General features: G+C 33.8%; 1 protein-coding gene across 3 annotated transcripts in view; it reads right to left on the reverse strand.

Annotated features, from left to right (window-relative positions):
* Window positions 1-22,204, reverse strand: part of LOC149533887 (CDPK-related kinase 5-like) — a 48,544-nt gene that overhangs the window by 20,729 nt on the left and 5,611 nt on the right. For all 3 annotated transcript variants that reach the window (XM_089806735.1, XM_089806734.1, XM_089806733.1), the window contains exons 4-5: window positions 1,060-1,101; window positions 749-857 (exon numbers count right to left, since the gene is read on the reverse strand). In XM_089806735.1, the coding sequence (XP_089662861.1) occupies window positions 749-857; window positions 1,060-1,101 (151 nt within the window). The remainder of the gene's footprint in view (window positions 1-748; window positions 858-1,059; window positions 1,102-22,204) is intronic.

The following is a 22,204-nucleotide window of genomic DNA, read 5'->3' on the forward strand; positions in this document are numbered from 1 at the left end:
GTCTTCTAATAGCCTCAAACCTTAGGTGGCCTTTTGCTCATGGATAATCACTTTATATGAAATGGAAACAATTTGGATAATTCAAACATAATCTTGAAGCCCAGGACAAGGCCACATGGCATGTAAGAGTTTGTCCCCTCAAGTTGCATTTATATTTGTCTTTAAATTTGAATTAGATAAATATCTTGAACAATTTGGGTTAAAAAATGTTATCTTAAACTTTGTTTTATTGGAATTTAACTGACCATATTATTGTTAAAGTGGTTTTTGGATCCTTTGGCTCACCTTGAAGAGACTGGATATGTAACAAATTGCCAAAATATTACTAATGAGGAGATTGATAAACTAGTGTTTATGCAATCAAGGAAAATGGTTAAGAAAATGTGTTGCCTCGTTGGAATTCATAAAGACAATTTGAGAAAAGGATTTTGGAAGGTTCAGAGAACATATATAAAACCTTAAGGATTGGATTTAGATAAGAATTTAAGAAGACTGAAAGAGTGTCTTGACTTTAGAAGTATTGATGCTTGGGAAAGCTGATGTGTGTAATGTCCCCTTTTGAATTGTGATTTAATACTAAATTAAAATGTTATTATAAGTAAAAAATATGATAAGGTGATTAATATTATATTAAGTGTAAAAAAGCTTAAAGGGCACCTAAAAAGGCTGAGGTTTAGCAAGCAAATTATATATATCAAATTTCTAGAAATAAACAATATACAGTTCATAAAATAGAAATTGAGGATACCTCTGGCTTTAGATCCCGATGTACCACACCTTGGAGATGGCAAAAGGCTACAACATTCAAAATTTGAACAACAACAGTCTTTGCATCATCTTCAGAGTACTTCCCTCCTCTGTTACAAACCAAATTTAAAAAGCAACATTTACACACTTGAAAGGATGAGAAAAAGAACTCCAGGACTTCTGACCTATAAGTTGGCAAAGAATGTTTCTACCTCAAGTAAAGAAAGTTCCAAAAAAAGCACTAACTCTCAAAGATGTGCATAACGATTTGAATGTATAAATGATCTGAAAATGAAATTGCCTTTTGTGTACCTTGAAAGAATCCGATCTAAAAGCTCCCCACCTTCGCACAACCTACAACAAAGGGAATATCAGTAACATGCCTTTCCTTTTGATTGTTTCCATGGTGTCAACACCAGACAATATGTGCTATTTTAATTGAAATGCAAAGATCCCATACAGAATCCGGATGATTGTTTAGAAATAAGTGTTAAATGAAGGCAGTTCAAGTATTCATAATATATCCTAGCATTGATGAATATCAGTATTCAATTATTGATTACATAACAGCAGAAAAACTGCTGCAACAGATCTGTCGAACATAAGCCATTTTGGCAGAAATAAAGGTAGGAAACCAGGAAAACATATGTTTTGGCAACTGAGAACAAAGGAAAGGTTTTGCCGGTATGCTCATAAAAACCCAAATGCAATTGATTACAACATCATATAATTTCCCGGCTGTGATCAATATCAGTGTATTCAAACATTGATTACATAACAACAGAAAAACTGCTGCAACAGATCTGTAAAACATAAGCAATTTTCCCAGAAATGAAGTACGAAACCAGGAAAACATATGTTTTGGCAACTCGGAACAAAGGAAAGGTTTTGCTGGTATGCTCATGTGAACCCAATGCAATTGATTATGACATTTTTATACTTGGGAGTAGCTTGTTCCAACATGGCATGCACATGTCATCTTACATTCTAGATTCCTCTGAAACTAGCACTTGCACCATTAAGGTGCAAAGGTGAAATGGTTACACTGAAAGATAGTTATATATTGTGCAATCGATCTTTATTTTTCTTATGATTGTGAACATTAAAGAAACATAATTGGATGTAATCTTGGCGCCACTCAATTCCTTCACCAAAATCTTGGTCATCGTCTCCACAACCACCTTAGAGGTCACATAAGCAGTGTATATGGACATCAGTTGTCAATATTTATTTTTTACAACATATTATTATTATTAAAATGAAGTTGTTGTGGACCAACTCCAAACCTAAGGTTGTTTCACACCATAAGAGATACTAAACTAATGAGTTTTAGGGATCATTGAAATAATCTTGAATGTCATTGTCATCCACGTTGCCAAATTTGTAGCCGCATTTGTAAGCAACTTTTGTATAATCTCCTAAACCCTTTCAAAACAACATTCATATATACTTTGGATGTATGTTCATGTCTTATTCTACTTGTAGGCTAGTACTATTGCATTCACTTTCCACAATTACTTAATTAGTTTAAAACCAATCAACTAATGAGAAAGAACTATACTTTAGTTGATCAAACTTTTGTTAAGTTAATATATTAATTTATTATTCCAATGTACTATTTTTGCTATTTATCTCAATTATAATTGGTTCATTTCATTTGGTCTTACAGGACCCTTTTTCTCAGAGGCTTCCTCCATGTTGAATTATTTTCGGCTAGATTTTAGGCTAGGTTTTAAGTTTGATTAATAACATGATCATTACAATACAAAAATTAATCTCATCCTAGGTAATTATGTTAATATTTTGAAAACTATTTTAAATACAAAAATGTATAGATTATACAATGTATTCGCTACATTCACCACCACTTCATACATATTAGGGTTTAATTCCACATATAAAATATTTTGCATAAGTTATTTCTACTTGGATCTTATTTATAATAATATAGTTTATGTAGGCAATATACTATTTATGATTAGTCAATTAATTTCTACATTACATATAACTAGTTTTTGGACATTTAAAATTTTGTTATGTAGTTATAAATTTAATATATTTTAAAAATTAATTTTCTCAAATTTACTATAGATATTTTTTTTTCTATTCACAATTATTTGATATATTGTATGTAGTTCACGAATGCCAAATTAATCTCTTACTATTTTGAATTTCAATTGTTCCTATTTGTAATAAAGAATTTCAAAATATATAAAAATAATTGTTGTATTTTATATTAATATATTTTTCTAGAATTTTGATGGAGTTAGATGGGCAAACAATAAAATTACTTCTATTAAAATTTTGTGCTAGACTTAACAATTCAAATTAAACCAAATTTCAACTATGTCATAAATGAATTTGGTAAACCATGTTCTAATCTAATTGAAGTATTAAATTTTTTAATTTAAATTCTAATTTATAGTTAGTATAAAAACTATAACAGCAAGTACATGCCAATATGTGGCACTTCTTTTCTTGCCTTCATTCTACATAAATGTGCATTTACATGTGGTAGCATGCTAACATTTTTAAATTCACTACATGTAAAAAATTTAAACAAATGGCATATGGTTGGAACTTATGATTCCATCTCCTATCATAAATTTTCAACATGAAACACACATTAGATATATGAGATTTGACTTCTCTCATTTGATGTCTATGTTACTATTACACAGATAAAAACTTATTTTATCAAATGAGTTTGTGCACCATATCTTAGGCTTGTACTTTAATATTTATCACCAATTGTTAGGTTTGTTTCATTTAAACAAAAGAGTTAATTTCAATATTTTATGAATATAAATGTAATATTCTTTATCATCCTATAGATATCTTCCTTTTTTATTCTCCAAACTATTATTGTCCTTATTTTACTATTAAATACCAAAGAAAATTATAAATTTATTATTACAATTTCAAAGTGAATTATAAAAAAATATAACTACGTATGTGGAACAAATCAACAGAGTTGATGTGAGCTTTTAAGTTTTTTATTTCGAATTAATATTATTATATATCATGGTAGAAAGTATTTGTTTATTAAATACTATTATAAATATTATAAAATAAATTAAGTCCATAATTATATTTTAAATCAAATGTGTACAATAATAACTGATAACAAATAATATTGTTAGTTATATGAGATAGAAAATGCTCTACATAAAATATACTTTTTACTTTGAAGAGAAATTTTGAATTCTATATAAAAAAATTTAAATAATTGTGTTCTTAAAAGATCATGAGAAATAACTATTAGTAATAAATATCTATTTGTCAAATATAAAGATAGATTTGAAAATATTAAAAGGAAATAAAATCTGTTAAGATCAGTGTATTTAAAAATATGAAAATAGAAATTTAAAAATAAGAAATATAAGAAGGGATTAAACTTAGATATATAAATATATACATCATTATAAGATTAGAATTTTACAGTAGATCAAGCTAGTCTATTAAAATAGGCATTACATGTTTTTTCTATTGCTTACTATTTAGAATAGTGAATTGAACAACTTTTATTTTTAATATGAACCAGTAAAAAAATTTTAAAAAATTATTCAAATATAAAATAAATAAAGTATTTTTCAAATTTTTCAATTCTTTACAATGACTGACTAATTAAATATAAAAATAAAATGCGTTGAATATAAATATTAAAATGATCATTATATATATAATAGTTTTCATTAATTAATATAATACCAAATTTTTATTACTTTTAAAACATATTAAACTTATTTCATTCAATAATTAATAGCAATAATCATTATTAACAATCTTTGAATCATCCCTTTTTGAACCAGTTTTTATTATATATATATATATATATATATATATAAAGTTTCACCGAAAATAAAAATCAATCTTTGAATCACAAAAATAAACTCACCTATATAAATAGGTCTTCTTCCAAGTTGAGCCAATTTACATATAAATAGATTTCAATTTTTCGAAGATAACTAAATTTTGTTTTACTTGCAAAGGAAGGCAATTAAGAGTACTTGTATTTAAAGTGTTGTGGCCCATCTTTTTTATTTAGAAAAATATCATTAACTAAAAAAGGCTTAGATCTTTAATATATGAATAGTAATATTTTGAAAGGATGCTTCTATAGCCATAGAACCGTGCAGTTTCAAATCCATTTGGATTCATGCTAGAGAGTCTCCTTAAAATCCAAAAGAAAAGAAAATACAATCTTGTTTATTTTGCACCTATTTCAATGATTTCCTTTCCTACCGGACGGAAGCACTATAGTGTGGTTTCAAATCTTAAAATATTCGTGGGACTCCAAGGTCACGAGTTCAAATCTCAACCCGTTATGTACGAAAAGAAATAAACAAACAAAATTGAATCCTCTGAAGTGCCAAATTGTCTGAAAAATAGCTTGAATGAATGAATGAAATATTTTAATAACATCCACAAAGCCAAGGCAGCCTACGGTACTTGCACGTAGCACCCACTCTCAAAAGAATGAAAAACCTAATCCAGTCGTAATCTTTTGGCTAACTCATCTTTCCGTCAGTGTATTTTGATAATCAGCTTCGCTATTCTGCTAAAATGTTTTTCCTCAAATAAGTACTTCAAGTTTCTTTTCTCTAAGATCTCCACATACCCGGATCTGATGTCATAGTACACCAGGCTTGATAAAGATTGTCTGAGCCCCAAACATTTTGATGTTTGTGCCACTTCTATTAAGCTGTTGCCTACTGTCGGCACTTCGTTGTTGAGTTGGATCATTTATTGCAGAATAGTCAATGGCCATGAATCCAGCCAGATTTACCGATTTTTTCTTTTATTTAATGAACGCAATAAAACACAATGAATCAAATTCAATCATTTCATTGTATCAAAACTATTCTGGAATATTTATAGATGTCGGGATTTCTAGTTGGATGTCGTTTTATCTGATTTGCCGGCATTAGGAATTGAATTCCATCGGCTTGTCTTACCAATAAAGATGGCTTATCTGCTAAATTAATGACATTGTTAGGTTCTTGGGACCCATTTTTGGATTTCGTGTGAAACCAGTTTTGTGCTTTCATAAGTAAGCATCTCAAGTGTGAGAGGTGAAAAAATTTAGATGGATTTTTTCCATAATTACCTCTTTGATATGTAGAGCTGTTTCAATTAAAGCATCACTTCTACACAGGTCTTAAGATTGTGTTTAGCCAAGGCAGCAACCATAATACCCTGGATTTTGCCTGAGTCAGCATCTACACCCTCTCAGGAATATAAATAATAAATATCTTTCCTCAAACACTGTTTTGTGGTTTATTTATTCTCAGCAAAATTAAGATTCTATTTGCTTTCCACTATAATCAAACTGAGTTTCACATTAATACTTGCTTTTTTTTTTCAATTTTCAAAATTTTAGGTTTGCAGTGGCATTTTCAGATTTCAGACTACAACAGATTAAGAAGTATCTGATTTTGGTTTGCAGTTCTAATTTAAGTTTAAGAACTGGGGTTCTAGTAAATATTTCAGACTTCACAATTTTGAGCTCAGATTGTTTTCCCAATAACAGATTTGGGATTCCAACATATTCTCGCGACAATGAAAAGGGTTAGTTTTGTGGCTGCTCTAGCCAAGCTTGGTCAATGGGCTAAATTACAAAGAACTCCATTTAATTTGACATTGATTTTATCCACCAATTCAAAGTTGTTCATATAATTGGCGATCTGAGAATTGATTGAAGGCTCATTTTGACGATTGATTCTTGTGAAATCTTAATAGAAAATGACATCTACATTTTACAATAAAAAGGAAATACATGTAATAACTAGGTTGCATGAGTATGCATACCCACACCCCTGGGATGTGTACCCACATACCCAATTACCAGGCAACCTTACCCCAAGTATCATGAAATCAGTGAAGAGCATCATAACTAAGGACCTTGATTAAGATTTCTGATTTTTTTTTTCTTTTTTGTTTGCAAATCAGCTTCTTGTTTATCGAGCTTAATCAAATATGTAATCAGTTTGAAACTTTGATGCAATACTGATTAACAGTACACTTTATCACTGTTCAAGTCAGAAGTTTATCATTAGCAATATCTAATTGTTATATGATTTATGATCTTATTGTTACAAACATATTGCAAATCTGAAAGTGAAAACAATACATTACATTTGCAAACTTTATCACTGTTCTTGTTTTGAAAAACCATTGTCATGACTCATAATTCCAGATTTTCTATAAATTTAAATTATATTTTTTTTAAAGTTTGACTTACCCTAGTACCCTCATCCCCTATTTTGAAAAATACCCGTACATGTACTCGTGCCAGTACCCTAAGTACCCAAGTACCCCCGTCCTCATGCAACCTTGTATAATAATCATTTTATTTAATTCATACATAGGGATTTTGCAATGAAGCGTGCAAATACTTATACAACATTGTTTTCCTCTACCTTTCGCTAAAAACTCCCTAACTACTTTAAAGGCATCAACTCTCAATTAAATATGTATTAAATCTGAAACTAAAAGCTTTACTTAAATATGTAAACCTTAATTTCCCAACATGCATGCTTAAGATTTACATTACAAAAAATAGGAAAACATAACACAGAAACATTAAAACATTTACAGAATGCCACAGCCCATCTAGAAATATGTAAAAGCATCTCCACAATATTTAAAAGCGTCTCCACAATCTCTTTGCTCATCCAAAACACCCCAAACTGCTGCTTTCCAAAACATCTTCATTTCTAGGCAAATGTCCTATCTATCCAATGATGCCTATCAATTGACAAAAATTGGACTATTCACGACTACACTACCCTTCTTGTGAATCGAAACACCCCATTATCCACCAAAAGACAACACCATCCAACTGTGAATTGAGACAAACTTTGTATTGTTCCGAAGGCTATCACTGTCTAGAGATGTTTTCTATCTAGAGGTGACTTCTGTCCGGAGGTGTCTTCTGTCCAGAGGTGCTTTCTATCTATAGGTGATTTCTGTCCGGAGGTGATTTTGTTCCGAGGTGTTTTCTATCCGAAGGTGATTTCTGTCCTAAGGTGAGACAGCTTGTATTATATGTATGGTATCAATGCAACAACGTCATACGATGCACAAATGGGGGTGTTGCACAGAGATTGGAAAGAGAATGCAAGCTTATATGCAAATAATATTAGAATACCAAATCCATCAAATAAATGCCAAACATGAACAGATATTGAATACAAATAACCTCTAGTTAATACTCGCAAATAAAGATGGTGCTCCGATTTGCCAAATCCGAGCAAACTATTACAAGTGACGGAATAGGGTGAGGGTTGAATCCCACCGAAACCGAAATAGCCAAGTAGGGAAGATCTTCCACTTTTGAAAAGGAAAACAATCCAGAACTCCAACAGGGATTCGCAAATACAAAAAAATAATCCAAATCACATACTAACAACTTCCTACATGCTGCACATAAATACCCCTTCGAAAAAAACTCTCAAAGGTTTACAAAAGAGTGCTGACAAGGCAAACACCTACGGATAATTAATAAACATTGGGCCCCTTTATTAAATGATTTAAGGTCCAAATAATATTATTTAAATTTTGGGACAGTTAATTATTTAAAGTATTTTATTAAAATTTGGGGCATTACAAATCCTTGCCGCCCAAAGATTGTTTGTCCTCAAGAAATCTGCAAACTCTAGGATCCCAAACCATGCGCGGACGCAATTTGCTATATCTGTTGAAAACTTCATGCTTCTTCAGGATCACATATGCATAATTGAATTCTATTGAGATGAGTAGACCGCCACTTGACCTCCATTGCGCCACTCTAATATAAGTAGTGCTATATCCAAAACCACCAAGATCCCATGTGAGACAATCATAAAACGCATAGGTGCTCTGATCCAAAACCTTCATGGGATCATGCACATCAATCTCCTCAAGAACCTCATAGCTCATGTAGATCCTGTTGTTTGTATGAGGAAGCCCTTCACATGGAAAAATTGCAATCATGCACGCCTTATGCACAACCGAAGGAAAAACTCCATATTCAACAAACTGCGGTTGCTCCTGCAAAGGAATCATCGCTAGCATATCCATGAAGTTGAACAACCATCAGTAAAGCCTACTCATTCGGAAAGCCACTAATAGAACCCAAAATTCCACTGGGTGTTGGTATGAGGATATTTGTACATGTATCTTCCTCCAGAATTCATTCCTTCATCTTCGACTCCGTTACCAAATAGATAATGTCTTTGTAGTAGATGATGTCATTGACTACCTTGTATTTGTATTCCTAAATGTCACTATCCATCAATTTGCATGCAAAAATGTTCTTGGATTATTCGACCAACAAATGTGCCTTCCAATCAGCTGGAGACCATATGGCATTGTTGGGTGCTATAGTGTGATCCAAGACTAAACTCTCAATTCTCCCAACAGGCTGGCAGAATCCCCAACTCTAATACCACTGTAATGTTTCGATGGCAATCTCTGTCAAGAGGTGATCTTTGCCTAGAGGTGTTTTCTGTCCGAAGGTATCTTCTGTTTGGAGATGATTTCTGTCCAGAGGTGTTTTCTATTTGTAGGTGATTTTTGTCCAGAGGTGCCTCTATCCAGAGGTGTTTTTGTCCAGAGATGTTTTCTATCCTTAGGTGATTACTGTTTGGAGATGATTATTGTTCGTACAGAGGGTGTTGCACAAAAATTGGAAAGAGAATACAAACTTATATGCAAGTAATATTAGAACACCAAATCCATCAAATAAATGCCAAGCATGAATAGATATTAAATACAAATAACCTCCAATTAATACTCACAGACAAAGATGGTGCTCCAATTTGCCAGATCCGAGCAAAGTACAGGCGATGGAATAGGGTGAGGGTTGAATCCCACTAAAACCGAAATAACCAAGTAGGAAAGATCTTCCAATTTCGAAATGGCAAACAATCTAGAACTCCAATAGGAATTCGTAAATACAAAGAAATATCCAAACAACATACTAACAACTTCCTACATGCCACACATAAATGCCCCTTCAAAGAAAACTCTCCAGGGTTTACACCTACGGATAATTAATAAACGATGGGCCCCTTTATTAAATAATTAAAGGTCGAAATAATATTATTTAAATTTTAGGACTGTTAATTATTTAAAGTATTTAATAAAAATTTGGGGACATTACAAACTTCACCATCCATTATAACACTCTTCCCTTACTGGATCAAGACACTCAATTATTCACAAATCATAAAACCATCAACCTTCCCCTTAATGGAGAGACACCAAAAAGACTGTTGCTCCTGTCTTTTGTAGGTAAAATGCTAACTAACATTGCAATCAAAGAGATGCAAGACTCTACTGCCTACTGATATGCTGACTCAAACAGCCATGCAACTAAAAGGATACAGCAAAACCAAATAGGGCATAAATATTTTGGTGTTGATATAAAGTAGTCAAGATAGGTATAGGAAGTTAATCCTATGATCTATCAATGCCAAAACTAAACTGCACAGTTTCCAGTTCGTTGCTTTCATGGATTTTGATGCAACTTTCATCATTTTTTAATGTAGCCAAATTATCTCCCTATACTTTAAAGAGAGCACCATAAGATAATTAATTTACAAACCCAATTCAGACAAGCCTATATGCATTAGGGTAAAAAGAAAAGAAAAACAAATAATTAGTAAGTGGAAGACTAAGTTTACTTCAATTTTGTGGAAGCTAAATTTTCTAGACTTGGTAAAAGCAGCAAAATACTTAACGTGCAGTTATGATTTCAATTATGCATACTCACTGAAGGTGACTGAATAATAGAGGAAGATAACTGCAAGCAGGGCCATCTTCTCTCTTCGACATTCTTTACTTAGAAAAAGTTGAGAAGAATCATTTCAGATAGTTGGAAAATAAGATATTGGGAATGTCGTGGCAGTTTGTCCTGAAGATTGGTTGCCTTCAACAGTTTGGGAGTGCCTCACTTCAAAGCTTAGGCTGTTCCAATAAGCCTAAAACAGATTGCTTCCTTTCATAGTTCTCCTTTTTCACTTTTGCAATGTGATAATGATCCAAAAGCAGAAGGTCAACTAAATAAATGGCATAAAAGATACCCAACCAAGAGGATGGACCCAGTTATGGCATGAGGATGCAGCACGGCTTTTAGCCGATGCTCAGAAGAACAAAGTGAGATTTTTTTTTAATTTGGGATCTGAAAGAGTACTATGAGAGATGAATAATAGTTTAGAAATGCAAATATTGTCAACATTTTATCTATTTAATTCAGATTGTGGGAAGGACAATTATATGGGTATCAGATCATTAGTCCTGCCAACATGTGAAATGAATTCAATCTATCTAGATCAGAATGTGAACACAAAAGGTGCAGAACTGAATTTTAAGACATGACATTAAGGATATTTCAACCCCTGGTCCAAGATATAATTCACATGAGACAACATCTGAGAGGAATGGCTCAAAACATGTAGTAAAGGTTTTGCTTGTGTTAATGAATCACCCTTTCCTCCTAGATCCTCTCCTTTCATTGCACTAGAAAAGAACTTGGAGGTTTCGCTGGTATTTCCTAGCCAACTCTCCTCCTAGACAAAGGACTATAACAGGAGAAAGCATGAGATTTTGGTGAACATCCAAATAGATGATGATGTGGAGTCTACATGGCCAATAATGATGATTTTGAGCTGAAATACGAATTTCATGCATATTTTGAGATGATATGAAATACTGAACATGTGCACAAGAAGGAAATTTACGATATGAAATACTAAACATGTGCAACAAGGAAGAATTGCCTAGAACAGATAATTATTCAAAAGTTCAAAAGGTAGAGGTCCACAAATCTGATGCATCAGAAAAAATTGAAGCTTGTGATTAGTATTATTAAGTTGTTTTCTGGATTCGATTATGTAGACAATTTTTATCATCAATGTTTTGTATCACACTCTGTGATCCATCATCAGGATGCAAGAGAGAAAAGCCAGAGAAGAAAGAAAAAAAGTCGTGGTTTGCATACCTGATTTCAATTAAAAGGGGGAGGGGATGGGGTAGAGAGACAATACACCACCCTAGAATAATAATAAAAATGAGGAAAAACAAAAATAAAAATAAAAAGAATAATTTGACCAAGAAAAGACAAAAAGAAATAATAAGTAAAAATGAAGAATACAAAAGAGTTAGACTGTGTGTGTGTGTGTGTACAACAAAGAAAACCCAACAGTAAGAAACACAAGAATGGACATAATAAAAAATACAAATAAAACAAGAAAGAGAAAATAAGAAAACGGCACAAAAACAAAAATGCCTAACAAGAAAAATCTATAAACTAATGGCTAAAAATGACAAGATAAACAAAGAAAAGAAAAGAACTACAAACAAAATAGAACAAATGCAAAAACAAAAAGATAAAAGAGAGAAATACCAATAAAGAAACAAGTGAAAAGTGAGACAACAAGCCAAGGAACTAAATATAAAGAACAAAAACAAAAACATAAATTGGATTCATAAACTGTGTGTGATCCAGAAAAAATTCAGTCTACAGAACTACACTCGAAGGGAAATGCATATGATTGGTCGCAACATCATGATGTCAATGTCCAAGATGAGCTCTTAAATTATTATGATTTTTCTCAACTTTTTCTAGATATGTTTGACAAGAAATCCAGTAATGATTATGACATAGAGATGAGCCATTTGCAGCATACTATGCAAGAAAGTCTGAAAATGTTGATAGTTACTGATAAGCTTAGTAATTTGCATGATGGTCTGTGGCATTCCATTTACTCTGCAAGAATGTTTCTTTGTAGGTTGGTTTGGATGATTAAATAGAAGGATGTATGGAAGCTCTTAAGCACAACAATTCGGGCACCCTTTCACAGCCCTAAGAGTCATCACACCCCACCTTATGAGTGGAAGAATCAATTGAAACAAGATGTAATTGTTTTGACCAATCCAGACAATGCTCACGAATTCATTGATTCCAGGCTTACTGTAATCAGTAGAATCACAACATTTTAATATTTTATGTTTTGTTAGACTTAGTACTTGTAAGTTGTGAGGGTCAGTCTTTTTGTACAGTGCAGATCATTTACTAAACTATACAGCCACTGGCACTGCAATTCACCATAATAGGCACAAAAACTCAGGTGCACTGAACACATGGTATAGGATAATTTTATTTTTATATTTATATTTATACTGGAGGGAAGAACTGCAGATTTGAGACTGGTGGAGCAAGCAAATTAGTATTTCCAAGGTTTCAACTTCAAGCGAGTCTCCAAATCCCAGGACCAAATTCAAGATGTATAGCAAGCAATTAGGACATCAATAAGTACTTTGCTGTCGAAAGTTATGGTCTTGCTAAAACTATAACAGCTGAAAAATGCAAAATACTGGCAAATTAGAAAGCTTCACATTTAACACTAAGATCAAATATCTAGAGAAATCCCTCAATAAAGCATTTGGAAAACAACATAGTATAATCAAGGAAGGTTGCCTACTTCCAGACATTGTCCTACAAAGTTTGGAGGACGAGGAGACCATAGACCCAAATTTGTGGATGGCGGGGAGTGGCAGTGAGTGGTAAATTTGTAGAGGGAGGCAATGTCCCCTAGCAAGAACCTAGGGGCAATGCCCTTGTTGCATTCCCTATCATGGTGTAGAGCAGGCCTGAAAGGCAAAGCCCCTACTACCAAGCCCAATGAAGGCCTTTAAACACCAGATGGACCTTCACATGCCATGTTCATGATTTTATCATAATGTTTTCTCCAAAACACAGTTCTCATCATTCTAGACCAAATCTTCATTCTTCAAGTAATAAATAATGGAGTTAAAGAATCTGACCACTCTAAATAATGAGGATTGCACAGATGAGGGCAAGAATATCATCATTCTTGATATTTATTTATTTGTTTTCTAGTAAATGAGTTTTTAGACTCCTTTTTTATTTATGAAAACTCTATTAAACCCACCATCACCTCACCCTTACCACTTCTTCCATTCTCTACTAAGCCTGAGATGTCGATAACCTACAAATTAGTAAATATATGAACACCAACTTCGAATAGTTAGTATAATATATGAAAATTGCCTTAATCATCTATTCTGCCTCCAGTACCAAGTAAATATAACGTCTTTCTTCCACAGTCAACCACTTATGGCATCATGTCATCTATCAGTTCAAAGCTTTGCCAATAAAAGAATCATTATCAGGACATAGAGAAACTATGAGGACTCCTTTGTGTCTTTGAGATGGTTAGGAGCTTCCCTGCCTCAACATCCCTACCAGAAGCACATGCTAAAAATGACCACTGTTCCAGCATGACATCATAGAAATAATTCCCTGATACACGTGAGGAGCATATTACGGAATTGAAAAAGGTACAGAACCAGTAATGACCAATCCTTATAGACCAAGTTGTTCAAAGATAGATTGAAAAGTCCAAGATGCTACAAGAATCCCTAGATAATGGTCAAATTGTGCCACTCAACAGCTAAGTTACCAGATTCTCTCCAGCAACCCTCAAAGTCTGGTTCAATTCTGTCCAAAGTGGTCCTTGTCAAATTCTCGTCAAATTCTACTAGAGTGCCACAAATTCACTGCAAAATCTGTCAGAGGAATCTGGGCAGAATTCAGAGCGAATTTTGAAGAGTTTGCTGCCCAACAGCCGAACACAAGCTGAAATTGGTCTCAAAACAAATTGTTTTTACATTTTTAAAGTTTTTTTATGCCTAATTTGGTTTATTCGATCCTCCCAACCCTAAACGTGACCACTAAAAAGGCCAAAAAATATGGTTTATATGTCATTTATGCATTTGTGGGTGAAAATGAAAACTTGCTTCTAGAGGAAATACAAATTGACAATTGGTGAAGTCCAAATTGACGATTATAGAGGAACTTCTTTTAAAAACTATGATATATTCTTTAAATCCAGTACTTCAAATCTGAATCTCAACTTTTGATATAGCTTGGTTAGAAATCCTCTAACCAATATAAAAAAAATCAGATATCTGGACTTATCTTTTGATGATTCCTTTCATTCTCAAACTGTCCCTTGATATGGAAATATGTCCCATGCATACCAAGCAAGTGTATGATGTTGTATGTATGGGTAAATGATGCAATTAGTATCCTATTATATTGAAATATAGATATGGTGGTGTATTTTCCTATGTTGCTTTACTGTTTGAAACTAGTCCCATAGAATTGTAGGGCGAAAGAATATAGACAGTTTAGCTCCTGCCCATTTCTTTATAGGCAGATGCAAAGGATGGTCCAAGAACAAAGGATGGGACAGTGGCAATTAACAAAGGATGTTTCTCAACAAGAAATCCCATCCCAGGCCTATGAAACGGTTGCCCTTTACTCTATAGTGCCAGGCCAACCAGGGGTGTATAAGGAGGGTGGCACCCTGCTGCGGGATGGATTATAACTTGATACCGTGGGTGTTGATGGGGAGGGAGCCCTTACCCTTACGCTGCCCCTGATAAATAGTAGGGGACCGGGGTATGCATGCAGGGGCCCCCTTTCATATTATTGCATAAACGGATAGCTTAGCAAAGTGGTTTATGAACTTATTTTTCTTGGATACACAGACACATATATATTTTCAAAGATATATTTGGGTACAGAGGAATCCAAATTGAATCCAAACCCAAGCCAAAAAATATTTGAACGAATTTCAAACCCGCATCTGTACCAGAATCTGAACCGGCAACTTAGCTCAACAGTCAATTTGTTGCACCAGTTGTGTTGACAAGAAAGCTGGATCCCCTTATGCATATTAATTATCAATCTTGAATAAGAAGACTACAGAAAAATAGATTTCCTATTCATAAGGTGAGTGAGAAGATTTATGAGCTTCATGGGCAATACTATTTTCTCATATAGTGATTTAAGATATGGCTACCACCAAATCAAGATAAAATCAGAAGACGCAGAAAGAAGCCACTCAACATGTCAGACGCCATGAATTCTTAACCATTTCATTTGGAGTCACAAATGCATGAGTGGTTTTCCAAGCTACCATGAACAAGATATTTCATCCTCATCTCAGAAAGCTTGTTCTGACATTTCTTAGCAACATGCTGGTGAACAGTAAGAATTTAAGGGAGGGTTAACAGAAAAAGAAAAAGTAAGGGGAAGAGAATAAGGAAGTAATATCCAAAGGGGCAGAAATGATGAAGGGTCGTGACCCATTCAAATGGCTGTTATTGTGAAAGAGTGTGACCATTGCTAGGGGCAAATATGGTGAACAGGTATGACTCTTCCACACAATCAAAGATATAAAGAGGAGAGGGTTTCATTTGAGGAGGGCATACAAGGATCAATATAGAATGGAATTGGAAATTTATCTCTTCTTTTGATCCACAAGGACCAATCTTTAGAAGAAAGAATAAGACAAGCAGTCAATCGGATTAAGACATAGATAACTGAATATAAGCAGCAGATCAAACTGCTATAAGGCAAACAGCAGACTCATATACTGATATAATGCATAATGATTTGGCTGACTATGATTCATCCTTAATTTATCAGGATGTAGAATACTACAGATTGCTACTATTATATAAATAAATATAGATAGATAGATAGATAGATATTCTCCAAAATACAGAAGATATTAGTATACTCTAGCCATTTCTAATCACTCGCTATAGCCCCTTAAGAGGATAGGTTGTTGCTCTGTTGGGAGAGGTGGAGTAAGTCCTCAGAAGCCAAGTGAATCCCAAAATGGGATATGGACAGGGTCATGAAGACTTGAGGGAGGCTACTTGTAGATTGGCGTACAAGAGACCCAAGAAAAGAAAATCCCTATCCTCCTTAGAGTTGGTGTTTAGGAGAGAAGTAAGGAATTTGGGGTTAACCATGTTAACTGTCAAATGTATTATGAATCATTCATTGTTTCTTAATTTAATCAAATTAAATGCATAGTGATGTATGTTAATCATGGGGAATTGGCAGCTTCCTAGTAGAGAGCATTACAAAGACTAAGTCTGTTAAGTTTTGTGGATCTCTGATAGATAAAACAATTACAAATAGATATTTGCAGAGAGTATCTGACTTGCACAATGCGGAATGACTTTGCTTTACTTTGGCAGCGATCTCAGTAATATGAATTTGATTATCTTCTTCATTTAGCAGCAACAGCAATACTGAAATGCTATGTAACAGATAAGATGCTAATGATAACAAAGAGCAATATATATTATGTTAGTCGCTGACTGCAGGTACTTGATTGCCGTGGGATTGATACTTTCCCTGCGGCAGTGAATTCCCATATAAACATTGTGGACAGACATGACTCTAAAGAGTCATGTGTCTACATGGCCCAAAGGCCATGTAGAGACATGCCTCTTCGGAGGCATGTTAATTAATCCAAACAAACAAATAACAAATGTATCATAAGTGCTAATTACAACACAAGGCACGATAGGGAATATTTGCCCGATAACAAGGCATGATAATATAAGTGCCTAAACACAATGAAGTCTGTCAATAACATGATCTCAGTGATGCCGATAACAGATATTATAATTCATGGATGTATGCACACATATATGTATATGTAGATCCCTGTAATATATATGGCATCAACAGTATTATCAGTATATCAAGTAATTCATGCTTTGCTTCTTCTGATGCTAAACATTAACGAAGTAAATTGCCATTTCCATGAACAATTCAAACCCCAGTTAGGAATTATAGGGTAAACCATGTAAACTCTCATTAGGGGACATTACAACAATGCCAAAGGAAAAAGTTGGAAGTTGTTAAAAGTCCAGTCTTACTTCAGCCATTATCTATTCTCATTGAAACAATGAGAATGCCTACGCATGGAATCCCTCGCAGGTATTCACCAGATCTGTGGTAAGGGATTGCAAATTTGTGGTAATTGACCAAATAACCATATGTTAATTTTATGCACATCGAAATCAACTGAAAATCACATCAACTTGCTTTCATATTCATAAAAGCTATTTATGAGTTGCACAGACTACCTCAAAGACTATTATGAGTGCCAGTAAAATGCCCACCTAAGAAATGACACTCCTTAAAATATTCCAAAATATTAATAATTTATTAAGAAAGTGAAAAGTGATGCAGCTGTGAGCAAATCTACAGGTCAAAGGAGAATAAAAGGCAAATAAGTGAGGAATTCGTTAGAGAGTTTGAATAAGACAAATCCTAGTGACCTATTAAAAAAAAGAATGTGTAATTGCAGTTCTTTTCTCTTGGTGCTAGAAGACAAAAAAGGCAGCCTGCTCAAATAACATCACCAAATAAAATCAAGAGAATTTCCAAAAGTGGTGACTCTCGGAGATGTATTATAAATCCAATAGGCTTCTTTTTAAGAGACTGCCCGCAGGATTGTTCAGACATTCCGGCAGTCTTATGCTGGTAAACAAGCGAACAGCGCCAGAAAACAATGGGATGGTGGGAACTTCACTACTTGTGTGGCACCAATCAAGGAATGTTCAGGACAAGACAATCAGACATCTTCCCTACTGAGTCAGCAAACAGTGTATACTACTGGATACATCAGGTTTAGGGGCAAAATTCATTCTTAGCAGTCCCTCAATCCAATCAGCTGCATAGCAAGGAGGTTTGATGTGAAATGAAGGAATGCAGAAGGATTGTTATCTCTTCAGTCTGCCTGAGAAGAAGAGTGAAGAGGAAATAAATGAGCGGAAAGATACTGAGAGCTTCGGTTTATGGGGAAAGGAAGATAAAGAGGCCACAAACAAGCAGCAGCAACAGCATTCATTTCCTGTGAATCATGTGTGAAGTAGCACTGAAATCAAATGAAGCAGACCAGAAGAAGAGTGGTTTCTTTAGTCAGTTTGGGAAGACGAATGAACATGAGTATTCCTAGCAATGGATAGAGTTAATTTGTTTGATCTTTTTGTCTCCGAGTGCGTGCTTGAGCTTATATTTACTGTCATTCAACCGGTCCAGTATGTTGTGATATTTGTGGTTGGTCTTCGCCTTTGAATTCATGTGGATCCACAATATTGTTATCACAGTAATTGTCTATTTAGGAAGGTAGTCGGTTGTGTGGTCATTACCCCAGTGATTCTCTATTTAGGAGGGTAGTCAGTTGTTTGGTTATGCCTTATCAGTGATTGAAGCTATGCTCTCGATGTTGTTACAAATGATTGATGTTTTAGGTTTTCTATATCAACTACTATCCCCAACTAAAGTTGCATATTTGTAATACATAAATCTCTGTAATATTTGAACTCTCCTATACTTGTTCTATGTCACCTTCTACTTGGCCAAACTAGATTTGCCCTCTAAATTTCTTCACTACCAATCTTGTCAATACAAGAACCTGAGAATGAGGATAGAGCTATGTTTACACATTGATAGGGTTGCAGTGAGAAAATTGGGCGAAGGCTTTTATCAATTCACATTCTTTTTGTTATAAACACTCTATATAGGTGAATTGATGAACTTATGGTGGACACTTTTATGTTCTTAGGTTAGCCATAGAACTGGGTAATGAATAAAGGCTTCTTGTTCTCTCTTGGCTATGACAGTTGTGTCTCTAAAAATAAGATTTCTTGCAATTTTAATTGTATTAGGGTTTCTGTAGCTTCAAGAGCATCTGAGAAGCATATGTAAATGAGAGGGTGGCTCTCCTTCCAAGATTATCTTTCAAATAGCTTGCTCCTTGAGCTATGCTGTAAAACTGGACAGGCCCTAGAAAACCTAGATCTTTGACAAGCCTACTTTGCAAAGAGAGCAATTTACCTTTTGCAGCATATCACGCCATCATATTAAGATTGTTTGTGATTGTATAATTCTCTGGCCAGGGTTGTTTTTCCTGACCCCACTGAAAGCTGCTCCTCTCTAAAATGACATGAAAAGGTATTGAATGGTATAATTTTACAGAACTGATAGTTGCATTCAATCATCTAAATACTCTCTACTCTAATAATCGGTAAAAGGAAACTAAAGACATAGGAGAATTCCTTTGACTTGGGGTATTGCCTACTTGTTACATGCCATGAGGTAGTATTATCCGACAAAGTTTTGTAAGGAAAATGAAAAAAATATTTATTTGTTTTGCACCTTAATTATCAATATTGCGATATAAAATACTTTAGTAAACAGGGCATTTATCGGGTTTATCGACTTCAACAAATAAAACTGATGTTTGCTTTTCACAGTTGGTTTAATGGTTATAAGAAAGCTCTAAAACTAGAACCTGCAGCTTTGAAGGGTGCAAGGCTTGTGCCAATAGGGTTATATGCATTTAATGATGTCACTGTATTGTTGAGGTATAAAGTTTGCTCATAGCAATTGGTGGGATAATTTCATCTTTATTTTTTTTTCTTCCTTAGTACCCATGAAATACACTCTGTTAGAATTATCCTTTGCTGAGACTCATCCTTTATTTCTGAAAAAATTCTTCTGAAGTCTTACCATTATCTTTGCACCCTGTTTTGTCTACAATGAACTTCACAAACTCTTGGTCAGAATGGCTTGTACTTTTATTGTCCTCCAGAAGAATGGGTGCAACAGCAGCATGTCATTCTCATTAATAAAGCACGACTGTTGTAGCGGTTTGGTGTACAAATATAAATTTTGTAAAGCCAAACTTATTAATTATGCTCCTTTTTTTTTCATGATCTATATCTTGTAAAACAACAGCATTGTCATTCTCATTAATAAAGCACAACTGTTGTAGTGGTTTGGTGTACAAATATAAATTTTGTAAAGCCAAACTTATTAATTGTGATTCTTTTTTTTTCATGATCTATATCTTATAATGCTAACATACTTATTTGAGTGTATCATACTTGTAACTTCTATGACTAAATGTTTCAACCTTTTCTTAATTTTTTTAGATTTACAAATTATTTATATACATCTTATCATTATTTTTCACCTAACATTGATTTATTGTTGTCAATCTATTTTCTTATATTTAGCATTGCATTAGAAATATTATCTATATTCTAAAATATTACAATATTGCCATTTTATTACTATTAGCATTGGCAAGTTCAACCATGGATTGAAAATATATCATTTTAAATTCTTCTTTTTTTTTTGTAGAGGTTAGTAACGTCTTCATTATTATTATCTACCATTTTTCCTAGAGTTTGCAAATATCGAATTGATTAAATCCATGTTATTTGATGCAAGTTACATCATCAACTCCTCATAGTTAGGGTGTAGTACTATATATTTGCAGGTGGAGTTTGACAAGGATAATAACTTACATCGTTTGAAGAGGTAGAACAATAAAGATATATAAGGTGATAGAGAGAGATAGTAGATAAATTAATAGCCTGATAGGAAGAGGAAAGAGGAGAGTAAGGAGATGAAAAAATAAAACAATAAAGATATGTGAGGTGCTAGATGGGTAGGTAGGTAGCCAAATAGACCAATAGATAGATAGAGTACAACTTGAAGAGAAATAGAGGAAATGGGATATATATAGAGAGAGGTGAAAGGTAAAGAGCAGGATAAGATAAATAGAGATAGGAAGGAGAAAGGAGTTTCTATGTGTGTAAGAATGGAAGATATAAAGGAGGGGATAGGGAGCGTGTCAGTTAGATAGAAACATATGGATATAGATATAGCAAACGTTAGAGATCTATATCATCATTTGATATATATTTTACTATTGGTATAACTATTGCACCCTTAAAAGGTGCAAGTGCTAATATTTAAGAAAGTTCAAGGAAGGAAAAGAGGATAGGTTGGTAAAGATATTTTTATATCTGATATTACTGTTTATGGAGTGTAGGCTGTGGCTTAGGCAAAGTGAGGATGAGAGCCCTCTAGGTTAGAAATTAGAGGTTGAGAAGCCCCTAATTTTCATTGCTAAGTTAGTGGATAAAAACTCTGATTCAGGCAGGTTGGGTATAAAATTAACAGGAGATACAGAGGATTAGTTCATTTTTTTTCAGATGTATGGTCAAAGTATTGTATCTGAATTAGACAACTGTTAAAACGTTGATTCTGGGTTAATTAATAAATTTATAATTAAGCATTGTTCAAAATGGATGCGTCCTCCACAAAAAATAAATAAATAAATAAAAACATGTCCTTGATTGGGGTATGTTTCTGACACTTGAGGACTTGGGGAAAACCTCCTCCCACAGAACCACCTCCAACAGGGATGCCACTGAGTTGCTTGCAATGTGCATCGTGCCATTATTTACTGATTGCGACTCTAGTTTACCTTTCAAGGGACAAATCTAGGTTACCTTTCAATGGACACTCATGGAAATGCTATATTGAAGATTTTGACTTGAAGATTTTAATTCACTTCAATTTGTATATCAACATTGTCACTGCACCGCTATTCCCTTGTTGTTCCCAAACTTATGCCCTTGGTTCCCCTAGTCCCTGAAACCCATCCTTTTGTCCCCCATCAAGAAACTCCATGGAACTGTGTAATTAATTATGCATACTATTTCTGTGAACCAGGATTTATTATATTTATTTAACATTAAAAAAATAAAG

The sequence above is a fragment of the Cupressus sempervirens genome, chromosome 10 (assembly GCF_028749045.1).
Source record: "Cupressus sempervirens isolate cs-2001-9-10 chromosome 10, ASM2874904v1, whole genome shotgun sequence".
In the NCBI taxonomy this organism is placed as follows: domain Eukaryota; kingdom Viridiplantae; phylum Streptophyta; class Pinopsida; order Cupressales; family Cupressaceae; genus Cupressus; species Cupressus sempervirens.